This window comes from Protopterus annectens, chromosome 2.part1, assembly GCF_019279795.1.
Source record: "Protopterus annectens isolate FY-2018-M chromosome 2.part1, PAN1.0, whole genome shotgun sequence".
Classification (NCBI taxonomy): Eukaryota; Metazoa; Chordata; order Ceratodontiformes; family Protopteridae; genus Protopterus; species Protopterus annectens.
The window spans coordinates 420,983,941-421,002,713 of record NC_056729.1 but is presented as its reverse complement, the minus strand read 5'-3'; the positions used below and the strand labels follow the sequence as shown (position 1 = coordinate 421,002,713).

General features: G+C 44.0%; 1 protein-coding gene across 1 annotated transcript in view; it reads left to right on the top strand.

Annotated features, from left to right (window-relative positions):
* The window catches only part of ZNF827 (zinc finger protein 827), a 1,349,262-nt gene that overhangs the window by 939,374 nt on the left and 391,115 nt on the right, over positions 1-18,773 (top strand). The window contains exon 7 of the mRNA XM_044062231.1: positions 17,096-17,153. Within this exon, the coding sequence (XP_043918166.1) occupies positions 17,096-17,153 (58 nt within the window). The remainder of the gene's footprint in view (positions 1-17,095; positions 17,154-18,773) is intronic.

Sequence of the window (18,773 nt, the reverse complement as noted above, 5' to 3'; positions counted from 1 at the left end):
CATGTTACAGGTGTTAGTACCACATTGGACCATACCATTTCCTTCCTTCCCAGGATGGTTAGGCCAGCATTAGCCACCCATTCCCACCTTCCCAAGCCACCCTGTCCAGTGTCTGCACTGCTAGTCTGTCCTGGATTACCTTGAGCATAGTCATGTTTTTTTCCCTTTATGCCACAGGGCCAGCTAACTGAGCCATTAGATTTGAACATTCTCCCAGCAGTTCATTGACCCTTTCACACAATACCTGGTCTCCACATACATGATACTGATTTTTTGTCATACATCTACCGCCATCCCTTGTTTGCCAAACCTGCTACATTAAATAGTAAGTTGCCATCGCCATCAATGGCATTCCACATGCTTATAGTAAATGAAAAGTATTTTCTTTATCTTGACACACAATGAACATCAGAAACTATGTTATATGTAGCCACTTACCCGGAAATTTCCTCCAGAGTTCATTGGTAGTTCCCCCACTATCCTTCCTTTCCCATTATTCTTCTGTAACAGACAAATACAACTTGCCAGTTCCATCTTTACCACCTTTCTACTATAGGAACATATACAGTGACTGGCACAGCCAGCTATTTGTTTTCTGTTTTTTTTTTTTTTTTTTAATGAATCCCTATAGCTGAACATCAGCTGCTTCCAGGTCCTCTCATCCTCTGGATCTACTGACCATACTTTAAACCACCCTGGGCTAATCCCTACCCATGTCCAGGGGCAGTGAATTAAGAAGCCAGGGGCAGTGTCATACTACTGCCAGGGAATATTTTGCCATGATTCCCCATCCATCCGCTGTATGCCCAGTAACACCATGAAGGTGGGATTTGCAATGGCTGATAGCAGTGAACCTCCTCTCACTTCTGCATGGGGCTGACTTCAGCAGGATTTTCATGATATAGTCAGGCAACATACTGAGTTAGTGATTCATTTTTCTTCCTTACTGCTTTGTGCACTGGTATCAAACCCTGTCTTTTATTACTGAGTGCTCTAATTCTTCCTATGTCTACTGGGACTTTTTCTGGGTAGTACAGTTTCTATTTCCCAAAACCATGCAGGTTGACTGGCTATTCTTAATTGTCTGTATATCTGGCTTTAATCCTTTACAATGGATCAGTTCTACTTAGTCACTTAATGAGCAAAGAAATTAATCTTTGGTACCTTTGCTGCACTGAACTTCACCTTTGGAGCATGTACATCATGACAGTACACTCTTTGAGACGGTTTAGGACTTTTAGTTATTTGGGTATTTGACATGTTCAGGAATGAACCTGCTCAAGAGGGGAGAAGAAAGGTAAAGTGGGCTGTGGCATGGACTTGTTTTTTTTTTATTTTTTTGAAGACTTTGAATGTTTTTTGCTAAACTGATGATAGTGTAGGGGCCTGGTGTGATTGGTAATACAGCATTCTAAAAATCCAAGATGGAAGACAAAGTCTGCCCCTCACTGTCTTCAAAAAGAATTTGGATCATACCTCTTAAACTCTTGGAACAAGAAATCTGGACAAAGCCATAAATAATGGGGGGCAAAGTCCCCAAAATAGGGACACTTCTTAAATATTGTTCTTGCAAGCTTAAAAAGTTGATAGAGTAACATGTTTTGCATTAATATGAATTATCTGAAGATTATGAAGTCTATAACTCAAATGTCTGCCATTATTTTCTGACTCCAGTCCTCAGTGATTTGCCATTGGCTTGCTAGAAAACCACAATTTTATGAGAAACAGACTAAAAATATGAGACAGAAATCTAGACATTCTGCAAAAATCTGTACTGTTGAGAGGTATGATTTGGATAAATGGATGAGGAGCCATAAATTCACTCCCGGGATACTGCCCACGTCCCTTGTGGACAGAGGCAGTCGGTAAAATGACTCAGGGCTCCAGTGCCCAAATACCCACTACCCTGATACTACACCATCCCATATCTGGGCAATTAAGATATAATTTTTGTCATATCCTGGGTATTATTGGCTAGGCTTGTAAAGGCTCTTGTGCCATTAGCCTGGTAATTACCTATGAGCCTATGAAGAGGTCCTCCTTGTCAGAGTGATGACAGCATCAGTGACTTCACCATATGCAGGGATAGGCCTGGGTACGTTGAGAAAAATGTACAAGGCAATACTAAGGATGCCAGAAAATCTGGTGTGAGAGGCGCTGCAGGTGGGTGGACTTCACAGAAAGGATTTGAGCATCTAGCTGAACCTGTTAGTTTAATTTCAGTAGCATGTAGACTGATTCCCAGCCAGACATCATCAATAATAAGAAATGTATCAGTAGCATGGTTAGACTTTAGGACCAGATGCTATACAGGCTGCTGAATATGATGTCTTATTTACCCATATTAAGTATAGGCTTCTCATTTTGGCCGGTGTCTTGATTGAGAGCCTGAAAAGTCTCCGGTTAGTGCAGAATAAAATTGCATAATTTATTCTGTTAACACACCCCATTAATGTTTAATTATCATGGTTAGTATTCATCCAGATTGACTTGTTTCCTTTTTAGAGGACTATGCAGACGGTGCTATTTGGTCACAAATTTACAAGCTTATCACTTTCAACATGTCTGCCTCTTGGTCAGAAGTTTCCTTTCTAGTGTACTCATGCATTTTTTTGCAACTCTTTTGGGCATCCTGCCCTTGTGTGTTGTGGTTTAAACTTCCCAACTTCTGCTAGCATTCATTAACATCTTTGGCTTCCCAACCTACCCTCAAGCTGCCTTCTTTTCATTGGTATGAGTGAGCTGGCTGCGGCTGTATACTCCCACACTACCTAGACTGCTCCCCAGATACATGGATGACTTGTCAAACCCAGGCCATCCAGTTCACACTAAGTGCTTTATCCTTCTGTGCCACAAAGCTGGTGCTTTTTCCTGTGTACACTGCCATACTGCCAGCATTCCTTAGGTGCTCTTGTATTTCTTCTCACTTTAGGTCATAAGATATGATTACTCTCAGGTGACTGCCTTTGGGTTGTTGCCTGTATTTCCCCTCCTGTTCTTAACCCCTTTCTGGATTTTTTTCTTTTCAGATTGTTCATTTCACATTGAATTTAAAATGCTCTGAATTAGATGTTTCCATATCCTTTCCAGACCCTCTTGTGTAACTGCCCCTTAGACCATGAGCTCTGAAAAATGCTGGTGTTGAAGGACCTGTGATCTTTTTAAATCCATCAAACTGTTGACAGCTAGGCTACATTATCCCATCCTTTCCTTTCCTTGATTTGTCTGAAGCAACTTGAGCCCCTCTGATAACTTATACTGCAGCATGTTATGTAACTATTTTTCGTTAGCAGTATCGCTTACAGAGACCATGAAAGTAATGACCCCAGGGAAAGTACATGTGATACCTCTGTCACCAACATCTTTATCTGGTTAGACTCCATTATTATAAGTGGAATTACTGCCTTCTCATGTTACCATAGTCACCATATGGAGTAGAATTTCAGTAGAAAGATATTTTTATACTATGTGTTTATTATTTTTTTTTTAAGAATTAACAGTTCAGTAATACAGCAGTGCAGTGTACTTTAGTATAGTGTTGAATCATGAGAAATTAACTCTGTTAAATACAGAGGCAGTCAACTTAACCTCAGACAGCTAGGTATCAGCTCTTTAAAGAGAGTCCAGGGAATGTCCATTGTAATGCTTTGTGAAATGTCTGATGGTTCATATGACTGCAGAGCTCATGGACTGGAACTCCAACTGTTAGAGGACAGGAGAGATGTTTGGAGATGGGATATGACTGAGCTTTTCAGGTTCATCAAGGACATGCAAGAAAGTGCTTCAAGTTACAGAGAGTTTTCAATTTAGTGAGCATCTTTATCAGTCCTTTTCATTTTTTTGTGTTCAGTGAGTCTTAACTTCATTAGGTTACAGTGGACCCACCTTGAGCCCATGTTTTAATCGAAGTTACTACATCAACTATTGCATTTTTTCCATTTTAGTGTATGAGGCTGACAGCATGTTCTTGTACATTCCAGTATGTTTATGTGAATGTTAAGAAATGGTAAGTTCCATATCTGCTGTTTGTTAAATATGATTAGGTTTTAAAATAAGGACAAGGCCTCAGAAGTGCTTTATGGGAAAATCTGCTAAACCATGTGGTCACAGATTGTCTAATATATGAGTGTATATGGACTGATACTTTTCAAAAGAGCACAAGCAAAATCAATTTTACCATTGGTGGGACAGTATGATATATATATGAATTATTAGAAAAAATTAAGTGTACAGAGCTACATAAATATTTTGTCGCTGTAGTACTGTAGTACCGAGTGTTGCACGTGAAAAACCTCTGCTTGTTACCATAATTAAACTACCTTAGATATAAAATATGATGTTGTCATTTTTATTCATTCCTCAACAAATGGGTTCGGATCCGACCCACAGGTCTGACTAGGCCTCTTTTTCTAGCTCATGAAACACTGAAACTCTCAAGCTCTTCCCTTACCCACAATGCACTAGTTCCCTACCATATCACAGATGTTGTTTGCCACCTTCGCATTCGGGTGTGGGCAGTGTTGGCTCTCAAGCAGTGGTAGCTTTTTGTGAGTAAAAGTAGAATTTTTGTTTTATTTATCTTTTTACTTTTTCTTAGTAAAGTGTTTTACGTATGCTCCCTTGCCTTTTTCTTACACTCTTTAATGTATTTCTGCAGTGCCATAGTTGGTATTTTCCTCTTTTTTCTCCCTTATACCTGTAAGGTATTCTCTTCTATTACCATTGTTGGTAATATTTTCCCTTTAACATTCTTTGTCTATCTGTTAACCGAAAAAAAAAAAAACGATGTAATGGGATCCTATCTCGCCTACATTCATAACTGATGGGGTTCCGACTCGGCCACTATATACTAGAACGAAGTCTCTAATTTGGCTGGGCTACCCCTTATCCCAGAATGCACCACGCCTGCTTCCCCAGATCTCGTTTGCCGCTTTTCAAGCTAGACGTCGTCCCGACTTGGCTGGAGCTAAGTGTTTTTTTTATAACTTTTTGGTCTTTTGACCTAGGGTTTTCTTCACAAATTTAACAAACAGCTGTTTTAACAGCTTTACGTGTGTGTGTGAACCTGTTTTGGTGTGATTGGTAATTTTTTCTACATACCGGGCAAGGCCCGTTTAAGTTAGAGGGCCCTTGCCCTTATTTGTGTGTGGGTGTGTTGATTTTGTCTCTACTGTACGTCCTGATTTATCGGGCTAAGCCCGTTTAAGTTAGAGGGCTTCTGCCCGTTTTTTGTTCTGTATCTCGGGCCAGTCCCATTTTGAGTCAAAGAGCTTGTGCCCTACTTTTAGGTTGCTTTTCGTTGTGGGAAAACAGTTGTGTGATAGGATGTCGAAAGAGCAGAAGTCTGGTTTTAAAAAGTGCACCAAGTGCAACTACAAAATGTCTCTTACTGATAGCCATGCTGTTTGCGTATATTGTTTAGGACCGAAACATTTACAGGAAACATGTAGTGTTTGTCATGCTTTTTCCTCTAGGGTCCTTCAAGAACGAAAAAAATAAATTGATCCTTAAGGGCCTTATTATGCCCTCCTTTGAGGAAGCTTTGGCATCTCCTTCCTCTCCAGCTTCTAAAAAGAAAAGGTTGTCGGCTCCAACCAGTCTGTCGGAACCGACTTCCAAGAAGCATAGGTCGACCTCTTCTTCCTCGGCTCCAATGGCTTCGGAGCCTCGGATGGAAGGGTCTGCCTCGATACCTCTTTCCTCGGCTCCATTGGTGTCGGAGCCGCAGGTTGGGGGATCGAGAGGTGAATCACCTGCTTTGGCTCCTTTGGTCTCGGAGCCGTTGGAGGTGTGCAGCTCAGACTCTCCCCCCCCCCCGGCCCCGAAGTCCCCTTCGGCGCCGATGCTTATTCATACGGTTCCGGATCCGGTGCCAATGGTGTTGGAGCCGTTTCGGAGCCAGTCCCCTGGTCTATCGGAGCCGAGAGAGAAGTCGTCTCGGCCCCCATCTATTTCCTCTAAATCCTCCAGGTTGTCAGACTCAGATTTGGACAGAGTTATCCAGAGGCTTTTCCAGTCCCCGGTTTTTGCAAAAATGGTCTCGGCTCCAGCCCACTAGGCTCCGGAGCCGGTCCCCACTTCGGCACATCTGATTCCTCCTCCAACCTCCTCGGAGCCGTTGGAGTCGGTGATGGTAAAACGGAGCAGAGTTATCCAGTCGGAACCGAGACTCCCTCGGAGCTTCTCTGTTCCGACCATCATTCCTACCCTGTCTTCGGCATCAGGGTTCGGTACCGGGACTTCCTCGGTCAGGGCCATGGGGAACGCTTTGGAACTGGTAGCTTCGGTGCCTAGTCTTCCCCTCGGAGCGTCGGCCACAGGGATTCCCGGGACCATCGTGGTCTCTCAGCCGGTGTCCTCCGTAGAGTCTGGAGGTCCTGCTTTTGAGGCCATGAGGAGTGCACTGGCCATGTCCTTGCCAGCTCAGCAAATCTCTACTTCACCGTCCCTAGACTTGGAAACTGGTGCTTCTGGTGTGCTTCATTCCCATGACAGTGGGGCCCCAGGGCCTGAGGATACCCCCTTGGGGGGTTCCCTTCTCCCGGGCGGTCCTTCTGAATCCGCTTCAGATGAACCTCCAAGAAAAAAATTGTGCAAGAGGAAGCACATTGACTCCCAGGATGAGTCTATCACTTCAGATACTGACCTCGATGATGCGGAGGGGTCCCCAAAATCGTCCTCGGATGACGTCTCATTCTAAGATATCCTCGAGATCCTGAGACAGAGAGGCGATTGGCAGTCCAAAACCCCTTCCGCAGAGGAGTCAGTCTTCCTCAAGGCTTTTGAGGCCCAGCCCTCCACCTCCTGGGTGTCTCCACCCTTCGATGAATTACTAGATTTAGTTTCTCGAAGGGTGTGGGAACACCCTGACACTGTGGAACCGGTGCCCGCCAGGCCTAACAAGTTCCTCTCAGCCCCTCCTCAAAAGGAATTTTTGACTAAAGGAGTTGCATTAAATGCGATGGTGGTGGCATCTGCCACTCAGCAGGATGTGGCAGAGGCTTCAATGCCTATTCACCCTCCTAATAAGGATTCCAGGAGCATGGATAGGTATGGGAAGCGTACCCTTTCTTCAGCGGCCTTTACCCTGCGGTCGCTGAATTATCTTTGTCATTTTACCAGGCTCCAAAGGGACCTCCTCAAAGAGTTAGGTGAGTCTCTTACGGGTAATCTTCCTGAGGCGTTAGCCCAAACTGTTGGCGCCCAGATGACTACCTTATCTTCAATAGTCAATTCGTCCATGAGGCTCATATCATATGCGGTTGAAGGGGCGAGTAGAGCAGCGGGAACAGGCGTGGCTCTTAGAAGACACGCCTGGTTATGCTTGTGTCCCTTTGCAGAGGCCTTTAAGTCTTCCTTCACCGATGCCCCCTTTGATGGGTCCTCCCTGTTTGGACCCAAGGTGAAGGACACACTGACTCGGTGCAAGCAGGAGGGCAAGACCTTGACTGCCGTGGGGGCCTGTTTTTCCGCTCCCTCTAGACCTTACCCCAAGGCCCAGAGAGGAGGGAAAATGTGGTTCAGGAAATCTCAAAGGTCTTTCCCTACTCCACCGAGTGATCCCCCCTCTAGAGGCAGGAGGGGGGGGGAATTCAGGAAGACGCCACCCCAGAGGCGGCAGAGGCCCCCGTAACTCTGGAGACTGCGATTCCTTTTGTGGTCCATCCTACACTCACCGTCCCTGAGACGTGGCCCGACTGCGCATCTCCGGAGCCAGTCGGGGGTCGCTTTGCGGAACACCCGCAGGCTTGGGAATCTATCACCAAGGATCAGTGGGTGCTCCGAACCATAACCGGAGGCTATCTCATCCCTTTCATCAAGATCCCCCTTCTTCCTATCAGGAAAATCCTGGATGTGCCACCCAGTCAGCGGGATCAAGCAGCGGTCGAGGTTTCAAAGCTGCTAAGAAAAGGAGTCATCCAGCCTATCCCCGCCAACCAGATCGGATCAGGAACTTACTCAAGACTATTTTTGGTGCCAAAAAAGACAGGGGACTTAAGGCCCATTTTGGACCTCAGATCATTGAATCGCTTTGTAAAAAAATCCAAATTCCGAATGGTCACCCTTCAGTCCATTCTCCCGTTCTTGGAGAAGGATGTCTGGATGTGCTCCATAGATCTCAAGGACGCTTACTATCACATTCTGATAAGTCAAGAGTCCAGGAGTCATTTACGCTTCCGCCTGGGAGCCAGTCATTTCCAGTTCCGAGCACTGCCCTTTGGTCTCACCACAGCCCCCAGGGTGTTCACCAAGTGTCTGGCAGTAGTGACAGCTCACTTGAGAAGTCTAGGATTCCAAGTGTTTCCCTATCTAGACGACTGGCTCCTTACTGCCACCTCCAAGCATCTATTAGTTCGGGCGCTTATGACCACAGTCAGTTTGGGTCATTCACTAGGAATCACGTTCAGTTGGGGAAAATCTGTGCTGCAGCCGTCTCAGCGTATTACCTTTATAGGTGCAGAGTTAGACACAAGAAGAATGCAGGCATTCTTGCCAGTAGAAAGGATTCAGGTCCTGCAGTCTCAGGTTCAAACCTTGTTACCCAGATCATGAGTTCAGGCCAGACTGATTCTGCAGTTATTGGGCACGATGGCCTCGACTATTCTTCTAGTCCCCTTAGTCAGGCTGCACATGCGGGTGCTGCAATGGCTACTGTCGGTTCAATGGTCCTTTCAGGAACTCCCCTTGAACCATTTAGTCCAGATTACGGAAATTTGCCGTCGGGACCTACGTTGGTGGCTGCTTTGGTCCAACCTGGACCAGGGGCGACCCTTTGCCCTTCAGCCTCCCATCGCCACGGTGACCACGGACGCCTCCCAGATAGGGTGGGGGGGGTCATTATCTGGACAGGTCTGTCCAAGGCACATGGCAGGTTCACGAAACGCACTTACATATCAATATCCTGGAAATGAGAGCGGTGCTACTGGCGTTGCAAGCACTTCATCATGCTATTCCCCGGGGTACTATTGCGATTCTATCCGACAACATGTCGGTAGTCTGGTACATAAACAAGCAAGGCGGAACCAGGTCCTACCCTCTTTGCCGAGTGGCCATGGGAGTGTGGCATTGGGCGATTGCTACCCAGCATTTCCTAGTGGCAACGCACATTCCGGGGAAATCCAATGTGATTGCAGACAGGCTGAGCAGGACTTTCCTGTTGTCCCACGAGTGGTCCCTCAATGACAGGGTGGCTGCAAACATCTTCGTCAAGTGGGGCCTCCCTTGTTGCGACTTGTTCGCCAGCCCTCACAATGCGAAATGCAGGGAGTTCTTCACTTTGACTGCCTCTCAGGGACAGATCCCCAGGGACGCTCTAGCTCACAGTTGGCCCCCCGGTCTACTTTACGCCTTCCCTCCGATTCCCCTTCTCTCGAAGGTGATACAGAAGGCGATTTATCTAGGAAGCGACATGATTTTGATCGCTCCACACTGGCCTCGTCAGGTTTGGTTCCCCTTCCTTCTGAGGTATGCGGTGGAAGGCCCATGGTTTCTGGACCTGGTGCCCGACCTGTTAACTCATCAGTTGGGACAATCTCACCCATCCCTCAGGTCCTTGAGGTTGGCCGCTTGGTTACTCCACTTCCAACCTTAGTCAGAGATAACTCTCTTTCTCCAGACGTCATCCACATTTTGTCCTCTTCTCACAAACCTTCCACTATTAAACTGTTTTCCAGCAAATGGAAGAGGTTTGCTCTTTGGGCCCAGCAACGAGGTATAGATCCCCTTACCGCCCCAGTACCTCAGGTTTTAGAATTCCTGGCTTCTTTGTTTTATTTGGGCTCTTCAGTTTCCACAATTAAAGTCCAACTGGCGGCTATCTCTAATTTTCATGTCTCCTTTGAGCCTTCCTTAATGGCAAACAGGCTTTGCAAATCTTTCCTTAAAGGAGCGTGGCTCCTTCAGCCCCAATAGCCCATCCTGTGCCCCTTGGGACCTGAATATGGTTCTAGCTTCTTTAACTGCCCGCCCCTTTGAACCAGCAGCTACTTGTGATATCAAATTTCTATCTTGGAAAACCACCTTTTTGGTGGCAATAACCTCTGCCAAGCGGGTCTCAGAGCTTCAGGCTCTCTGTTCTAATCCTCCTTATTTGACCTTTCACAAAGACAGAGTGTCCCTCAAGTTAAATCCCTCTTTCTTGCCCAAGGTAGCATCCCCCTTATGCATTCAACAATCCTTGGAGCTCCCTGTGTTTTTTCCCAAATTCTCCAATAACGCAGAATATATTTTCCATCAGTTGGATGTTCACAGACAACTGCGTTTTTATTTAAGTAGGACCAATCAGACACGAAAGCCAGATCAGCTGTTTGTGTCCTTTATGAAAATAGGTTGGGTCAACCGGTGGCTAAAACCACCATAGCCAAATGGATTAAAGATTGCATCTCCTTCATTTATTCACGGTCTGGCAAAGAGCTACCCTTCCCAGTCAGGGCTCATTCTACCAGGGCAATGGCTACTTCTGTAGCATTCCACTCCAAATTATCGATAGATGATATCTGTGCGGCCACTACCTGGACTTCTCCGCACACCTTCATTTCTCATTACAAGATAGATGTGGCTTCTCGAGGTAGAGCTTCCTTTGGTTCCACAGTTCTCAGGAGTGTTTTCCAATGAGACACCCGGGATTTAGGTGCTAGGGACGCTATCCCATCAGTTATGAATGTAGGCGAGATAGGATCCCATTACATCTTTTAGTTATGTACTTACCATAACTTCAGATGTATGGGATTCATCTCGCCTACATTCATACGTACCCGCCCTCCTTCCCCCTTCCCATTGGATTTACAGGGAATGTTGCTACTTACTGAGTTTTTCTCTTGAAGGACTTTTAGTTTGTTACAGTTGCTGGTATGTGTCTGTGTCTGAATGTAGGTATGAAAGTGAACAAACAAGATCTGGGGAAGCAGGCGTGGTGCATTCTGGGATAAGGGGTAGCCCAGCCAATTAGAGACTTTGTTCTAGTATATAGTGGTCGAGTCGGAGCCGATGGATCGGCTCCGAACCCCTTCAGTTATGAATGTAGGCGAGATGGATCCCATACATCTGAAGTTATGGTAAGTACATAACTAAAAGTTTCCTTTCTCTTCAGTCTTTTAGAATACATATGGTTAAAAAACCCTCTGGTTTTAAAAAAGGTATGGCCTGTGGCCATTAAATTCCATTATCTGATGCACACGCTATGTGTGCTTGTTGTTTAGGGCCAGCCGACTTGGATTCTGCCTGTGATATTTGTAAGGCCTTTAATCCCAGGGCCATTATCAATCAGTGAAATAAACTAAATTTTAGACGATTACTCCCTTCAAAATCCTTTGATACAGTATCTGGGGCTGAAACCCCCAAAGAAATATGACAAAAAAGAGGTTAAAAAGCATTCCCGGACCCTGCAAGTTCTTCAGCTCCAGGTTCAGAACTGCCTCAAAAAATTTCAAAACCTTCAGATCCGACCTGTTCAGATTCAAAGACAAAATCTCCCAGTCCAACTACTTCAGATCCAAAAATAATAACGAAAAGTTCAGATCGAATCCCCTCAGATTCGAAGAAGCATGAGGATAAGTCACCTCGGATTGATCTCTGATGAGTTTAGATCTGGTGTCCTTTTGTCTCCCATCTCCTTTTTTGGAAAGGTGGCATCATTCAAAGCCTTCATTAATAGCTTCCTCTCCTTCCACCAGATCTTTGACCGAAGTAGATGCAGACAGGATGATGAGAAAATTCCTCTCAATGCAGAGTCAAATGGGGGTTCTCCCAGCTCTTACCACATTGGGTCCCAAGACCTTTGTATTACCCCACCTATTTTGTCTCCTTCTCCAATCTAACCTTTGATTTTGGAGCAGTTGGATCTGAGGATCCTGAATACATCCATATGGGATCCAAAGATCATTGTATCTTCTACACCGATTCCATCTCTGAGTGCACTGGCTCCAAGCATGTCAGAGCCAGATGACTCTTGGTGCTGTACCTTCTGCATCAGATCTGAGGTGCTGGAGTCTACTCGAAGGTTGTTTGACTCATCTCTGCTGGCGCTGGACAGCTCAGCTCCAACCCCTGCCCCAAGTGGTTAGCCTTCAGGTTGGAAGGAGGCGACAATCATAGGTTCATAGGTTAGTACTAGGCTAACTGCGTTTGCGAGCCATTTTAAACCTAGCCAATTATCCCCTGTGAGATTCAAACCCTGTACCTTGTGTGTGTAAGGCAAACATCTTAACCATTAGGCCACCCTCCCAACCAACCTGGAAACATGTCTTATCAGAACTGGTGGTTTCTTTCTCTCTCAGGCATTCTGCATTTGAGATAGTGGAGAGAGTTTTCTGTGCTCAAGGTGAAAGGACATATCCCCCCTCTTCGGCTCCTACTTCCCAGATCCATTTGTCTTTGCACCTTGAGCTTCAACTTACTGCTCCACAGGGACAGCCAGCCTAAAGTCTCCAGGATGCCCAGCAGTGTATTTTGATATATTCCGATATTCTCCAGAACACCCTGCCGAAGAAGTCCCTAGGAAGAGAAAGTGCAAAAGGAGGCACTTAGACTCTCCTTATGAGTCTGTCATAGAGGATACTGATTTCGATGAGGGGAAAGGGTTCCCAAGATTACCACCTGATAACGTCTCCTTTGGAGACATACCTGAAATCCTCAAGCAAAGGGGTGGCTGGTCTATCGAAAATCCTTCCCAAGAGGGTTCCTGGAAGCCTTTGGAGCTGGCCCATCTACCTCCCATGTGACTCCATCCACCAAAGAGCTCCTTGATTTCATCTCTCAACGGGTGTGGAAGGAACCTGATTCCATTGAGCTAATCCCCAAGAGACCAGACAGGATCCTAGTACCACCCAAGCATATGGAATTTTGGAACAAGGGAGTACCAGTTGATCCCATGGTCATAGCAGCAGCCACAAAAAAGGAACTTGCAGAGCAAAGTCCCTCTGTTTATCCCGCTAACAGGGAGTCTATGGTGCTGGACAGATTCAGGAAGCATGTATATGCTTCAGCAACTTTTGCACTTCAGTCACTGAATTATTTGGAGCACTTCACCAGAATCTAGAGGGATTTGATTAAAGAACTTACCAAGTCATTCTATGGGGCCATTACTTCTGAGGCAGAGAGCTTGATTGCCTGACAGTTGGCTACTCTATAGTCTATTTCAAATCCGTCCATGAGGGTCATCACACATGTAGCTGAAGGTACCTCTAGAGCAGTGAGTTCAGGCATTTCCATTAAAAGGCATGCTTGGATGTACCTGTGTGATTTTGCAGAGCCCTTCAAGTCTTCTTTCATCAGTGCTCCCTTTGATGGAAGACCTTTATTTGGCTCCACGGTTAAAGAGACACTATCCTGCTAGGAAAAAAAAATCTGTGTACTGCGGGCATATGTTTTTCGACTCTTCAAAGGACCTTTTCTAGGAATGAACAAGGTGGTCAAAAAATGTGGTTCAGAAAGTCCCAGGGTCCCTTCCAAAATGTATGTGGAGATAGTTCACCCAGGGGTGGGGGGGTGCTCTAATGGAATACTCTGCCTACGCAGCAGAGGAGGCCTGTAAACCAAGCGTCTAGAGATACCTTCTCGGACATATCCTACCAGAGCTCCTGAAAGGAGACCCGATAGTCCAGTAGGGGGTCATTTATCCCTGCACCAGGGAGGCTGGCTAGAGACTACAAAAGATTCATGGGTGCAAAGGGTTATTTCCAGAGGTTATATAATACCCTTTTCCCTACCTTCTCCTTTAACAGTAAACAAAATTCCCAATAGTCCACTCAGTCAGAGAAAAGAAGCAGCACTAGAAATAAAAAAGCTGCTAGAAAAAAGAGGTCCCAGCAGACCAGAAAGAGTCATGTTCCACTCAGTCAGAGGAAAGCAACAGCACTAGAAGTAAAAAAGCTGCTAGAACCAAGGAGCCATCCAGGAGGCCCCACCAAACCAGGAGGAGTCTGGAACTTACTCAAGATTCTTTTTAGTGCCCCCCAAAAAAACACAGGGGACTGGAGACCAATTTTGGATCTTAGCATTCTGAACAAGTCAGTTCAGTACACCCAGTTCCAGATGGTCACGGTTCAGTCCATTCTGCCTTTTTTTGTGCAAGGATGACTGGATGTGCTCTTTTGATCGACAATCCAGAAGATTCCTACATTTCTGGCTGGGAGCCAGTCACTACCAATTCAGAGCTCTGGCATTTGCTCTCACTACAGCCCCTAGGATGTTCATCATAGACATGGCAGTAGTGTCAGCTCATTTGAGACTGCAGGGATTCAGGGTGTTTCCTTACTTAGATGAGTTGCTCATAACTGCTCCGACCAGGCATCATCTGAACAAAGCACAAGATTATGTACTCCAGTTATGCTGTCACCTGGGAATTGCTATCAATCACAACAAATCTCAACTAGAACTAACTCAAATATTGGAGTTAATCAGAGCATTTTTCAACACAGTATCCCTAACCAAGGGTATAAACCATACGATTTCAAGTCAAAAAGGTCATCCAAAATTCTTCTGTTTCAGCTCGATTGAGCCATTGGGGTCAGTGTCTGCTGTGATAGTTTTGGTTCCATTAGCAACATACCACGTGAGAATTCTTCAGTGGATACTAGCAACTCAGTGGTCCGTTCTTCAACAACCTTTGTCTACCCAAATCAAAATAAATTAGGCATGCAAAAGTTACCTCCTGTGTGGATTTACTCCAGTCAGAAAATGCAAGGCCACCTCTTCATTCTCCCTCAGCCCAATGCCATAGTTAATATGGACTGTTCCCAAATCAAGTAGGGGGGCATTTCTTGGGAAAGACTGTCCAAGGTGCATGGTCCCCAGAAGAGGTCAATACCCATATCAGTGTTTTAGAAATGAGAGCTGTCCTCCTAGTGTTGTAGGCCTTCCAAGACACTCTCCCTTCCGTGACTGTTGTGATTCAAATGGCAATATGTCAGTGGTCTAGTATATCAACAAACAAGGGGGAACCAAATCTTACCCCCTATGTCGAGAAGTTTTGAGAGTGTGGCAGTGGGTAATCTCATCCAGTTGATTTCTGAAAGCAACACACATTTCGGGGAAATCCAACATGATAGCAGACAAGTTCAGCAGGACTATTCTAATGCCTCATGAGTGGTCACTCAACATGAAAATGGCAGAAAAGATATTCCATTGATGGGGCCAACCTTGCTGCAACCTCTTTGCATCTCCCCCAACAACAAGTGCAGCAGGTCTTTTGTCCTGACCCCCCCCCCCCACTGGGTGAGTCACCGAGTGATATTCTTCTCCATGATTGGCCTCCAGTCTCCAATATGCTTTTCCCTCAGTATCTCTAATCTCCAAATTCCTTCAGAAAGCATCTCAAATGAAGAGCATAGTCATCCTCATTGCTCCTTATTGGCCTCATCAGGTTTGGTTCCTCCTTCTTTGGCCTCACCTGCTTCACCTGCCATGGATTCTGGATCCAGTTCTACACCTTCTTTCTCACCTGACAGATATGATACATCCAGGTGTTTTAGGCCTAAAACTGACCACATTGCTTCTCTAGTTCCATTGATAGCTAGACAACCTAGGCTGTCTTCTCCCATCTGACACATTCTTTTATCTTCCCACAAAGCTTCCACTAGAAAAATTTACAGACGTAAATGGAAAAGATTTGTTGTTTGGGTGCAGAAAATTTACATCGATCCAGTACCTAAAGTTCTTTAGTTTTTAGCTACAGTTTTTAAAGAAGGAGTTTGTTCTTCAACTATTGAAGTACAACTTTCTGCCATTTCTAATTTTCACATTGGAGTAAATAATTTGTCATTAACTTCTAAACTTTGTAAGGCCTTTTAAAGGGAACCTTTCTTCTTAGACCCCCTTTTAAAGATCCTACTCCTACTGGGATTTGAATTTGGTTTTACAGTCTTTGACCCAATCCCCCTTTGAACCGTCAGCCAAATATGAACTAAAATTTTTAACCTAGAAGACTGTCATTTTTAGTGGCCTTTACCTCTGCTGGAAGAGTCTGAGAACTTCAGGCCATCTTTTAAGCCTCCTTATTTGGTTTTTCATGTCCTTATGAAACAACCCATCCTTCCTCCCTAAGGTGGTGTCAGAATCCAATATCAATCAAGCTATCAACCATCCAGTTTTCTTTCCAAATTTCATAAACAAAGGAAAGTATATGTTGCACATGTTGGATGTTCACAGACAGTTACATTTTTATCTAAATAGGGCAAAATTTTTCAGGAAATCAGATTATTTCTCTCTTTTTCGGATTCAAAATTGGGCAAGCCAGTTACTAAAGTAACTTTAGTCAAATGGTTAACTGATGGTATTTCATTTGTTTACAAAAAGTAGTATTTCCTTTGTTTACAAAAATTTGAGTTTGCTTTTGCCAAAACCTTTAAAGGCTCATTCCACCAGTTATATGGCAAGTTCTTCTGTGTTTTTAGCCAGATTTTCCTTGGACGATATTTGTGTAGTGGCAACTTGGGTTAATCTTCATACCTTTATTGCTCATTACAAATTAGGTCTAGTCTCTAGGGGAAGAGCGGCCTTTGACTCAGCGGTGCTCAGGAATATCCTTCCTTAGAGTTCTCCCAGGATTCAGGTAGCTGGGGACTCTGTCCCATTTGTTGAGGAATGAAAGAAAATGACATCATCAGATAAAGAAGTTATTTACTCACCATAATGTTCCAACTGTGTTGTCCGTTTTCATTCTTGCTCAACTCCCTTCCCTCAAACCCCCTACCAATTTGACTTCTGGAAGGATTAGAAGATGCTAAAGGAACCATTGTTCCTTTATTTGAGCTCCAGATAACTATTATCTCATATCCTTGTTATTTATTAATTATTGTATTGGCTAAAAGGTCAGCAAGCAAGATCTGAGGTATGGTAGGGAACTAGTGCTTTATGGGGAAGGGCGGAGCATGAGAGTTTCGGTGTTTTACAAGCTGTAAAAAGTGTCCGAGTTGGATCCAAACCCATTTGTTGAGGAAGAATGAAAATGGACAACACAGATGGAACATTATGGTGAGTACTTAACATCTTTTTTTATGTAGTTTGCAAATAAATTGTGGGGAAACCTGAAGCTAGTCAGTTTGTGTTTTGCTTGTTGCTGTCACTTCTAAGTGTTTTCTTTTCTTTCCTTTCTTAGAAAAAGTAAACAAGGGCACTGATCAGTTTTCTGAAGGCATAATATGTAATTCAAGCAGGTAAGTTAAACTAAAACAAAAAGTCCTTTTGTGATTTTCAGCATTTCATTTCTTCCACTCTATCCCTGTTTAATACAGTTTTTGTCTAAAATGGGTTCACAAGTGTTGGCTCATATGTTAACACCTGTAATTCATTTATTTTTTAAGCAATATCTTCCGTTCTCAGCTTGAACAGGTTCTGGCTGACCCGACAGTAAGATGAATGCAGTACCTAGTATACACCCATCAAAGTTTGGTATTAACCTGCTGTCTTTTACTCTTCGATGTTCATTAAATAGTTGTTTGCCCTTAAAATTTCTTGGAACCTCTCATAACACACAGCACCTACCTTTCTGACATTGTTAGGTGATGTGCAGAGTACAAGCCTAAACTATGACAGCTGATCCTTGCGGTCCCACTTCCTTGGCTTTGTGTTTTGAAACAGGTAAACATATGTTGAATAATATAGATATTTCTGAGTCATCTATGGCTTAAAACTGTGAGTTTCATCCATTTCTTTCACCTTTCTTCACAAAGGCATTCCCCATCAGTATTTAATTTTTTTTCTTTTGTCACATATCGGTCATCCTGTGACAACTTTTGGCTGTCAACTGTTTAATCTCCCCAGAAACAAGACATACATATGCATTTCTCCTTCCTATTTTGCATACTTCTCAACTGCTATGATTTGGGCATAATACTGAATTTAACCCTCAACTTTAATCTTAGTCCTCCAAGATTTATGATGTTCCTCCTAAAGTCAGACCTGTTTATGGGTACATACTTTATTAAGTACATAAAGTAAGCATTTTCAAAGATTCACTACCACTAACTGTATAGGGTTTACTATGTAAAGGCCTTGTGTTATGTTGTGTAAAGTAATAAAGTGCTCCTCTTTCTGACCTTCTGCTATGATTTTTAAAGTTCAATGATATGATTTTTGTAATGCTAAGGGATTGAGAGTCATGCTAATTTGTCTTGCCCTTATTATGTCCACTCCCTGTTTTATGCAGCTTAACTGTTTTAACTCAGTGCCCATATTTGTGGTTCCCTATTGAAATTGGCACTCTAAATACAGAGTGCTGATGCACCAAAAAAAAAAAAAGACCAAAACTCCAGGAGTAGAGCAAATCTCCATTATCTCTGTTCTTCTTTAAACTTCATTTACTCCACCTGAACTTATATATACCAACTCTGAGATTGCCATTCCTCGAAGAAAAGGGAATATTCTAGGAAATGGCCATTTTTGACTTGGCATGTGTAAGTCCACTTTTTTGGTCATTTGGTCTCTGTGTTTTGGGACATCCTATAGTGGGCCCAAATATTTCAAATGGATATCCATATTTATCATTTGGTCTGACAATTACTTATCCCCCAAGCTGTTTATTTTATGGGTGTGACAACAGTGATTTCTACTTCTTTTCCTATGTCTTAGTAAAGTGTACAGTTTAGTAAAACTCAGTTTGTTTCTTAATACTACCCATGCTTGTCTCATTAACCCTTTTACTAATTACCCTTTTTTAGAAGTTGCTTCCTATTGTTGAATATTTTTTCCAGTTTTTGGCCCTGTATATATGTGTGTGTGTGTGTCTGTGTGTGTGTGTATGTGTGTGTGTGTGTCTGTGTATATACGTATATGTG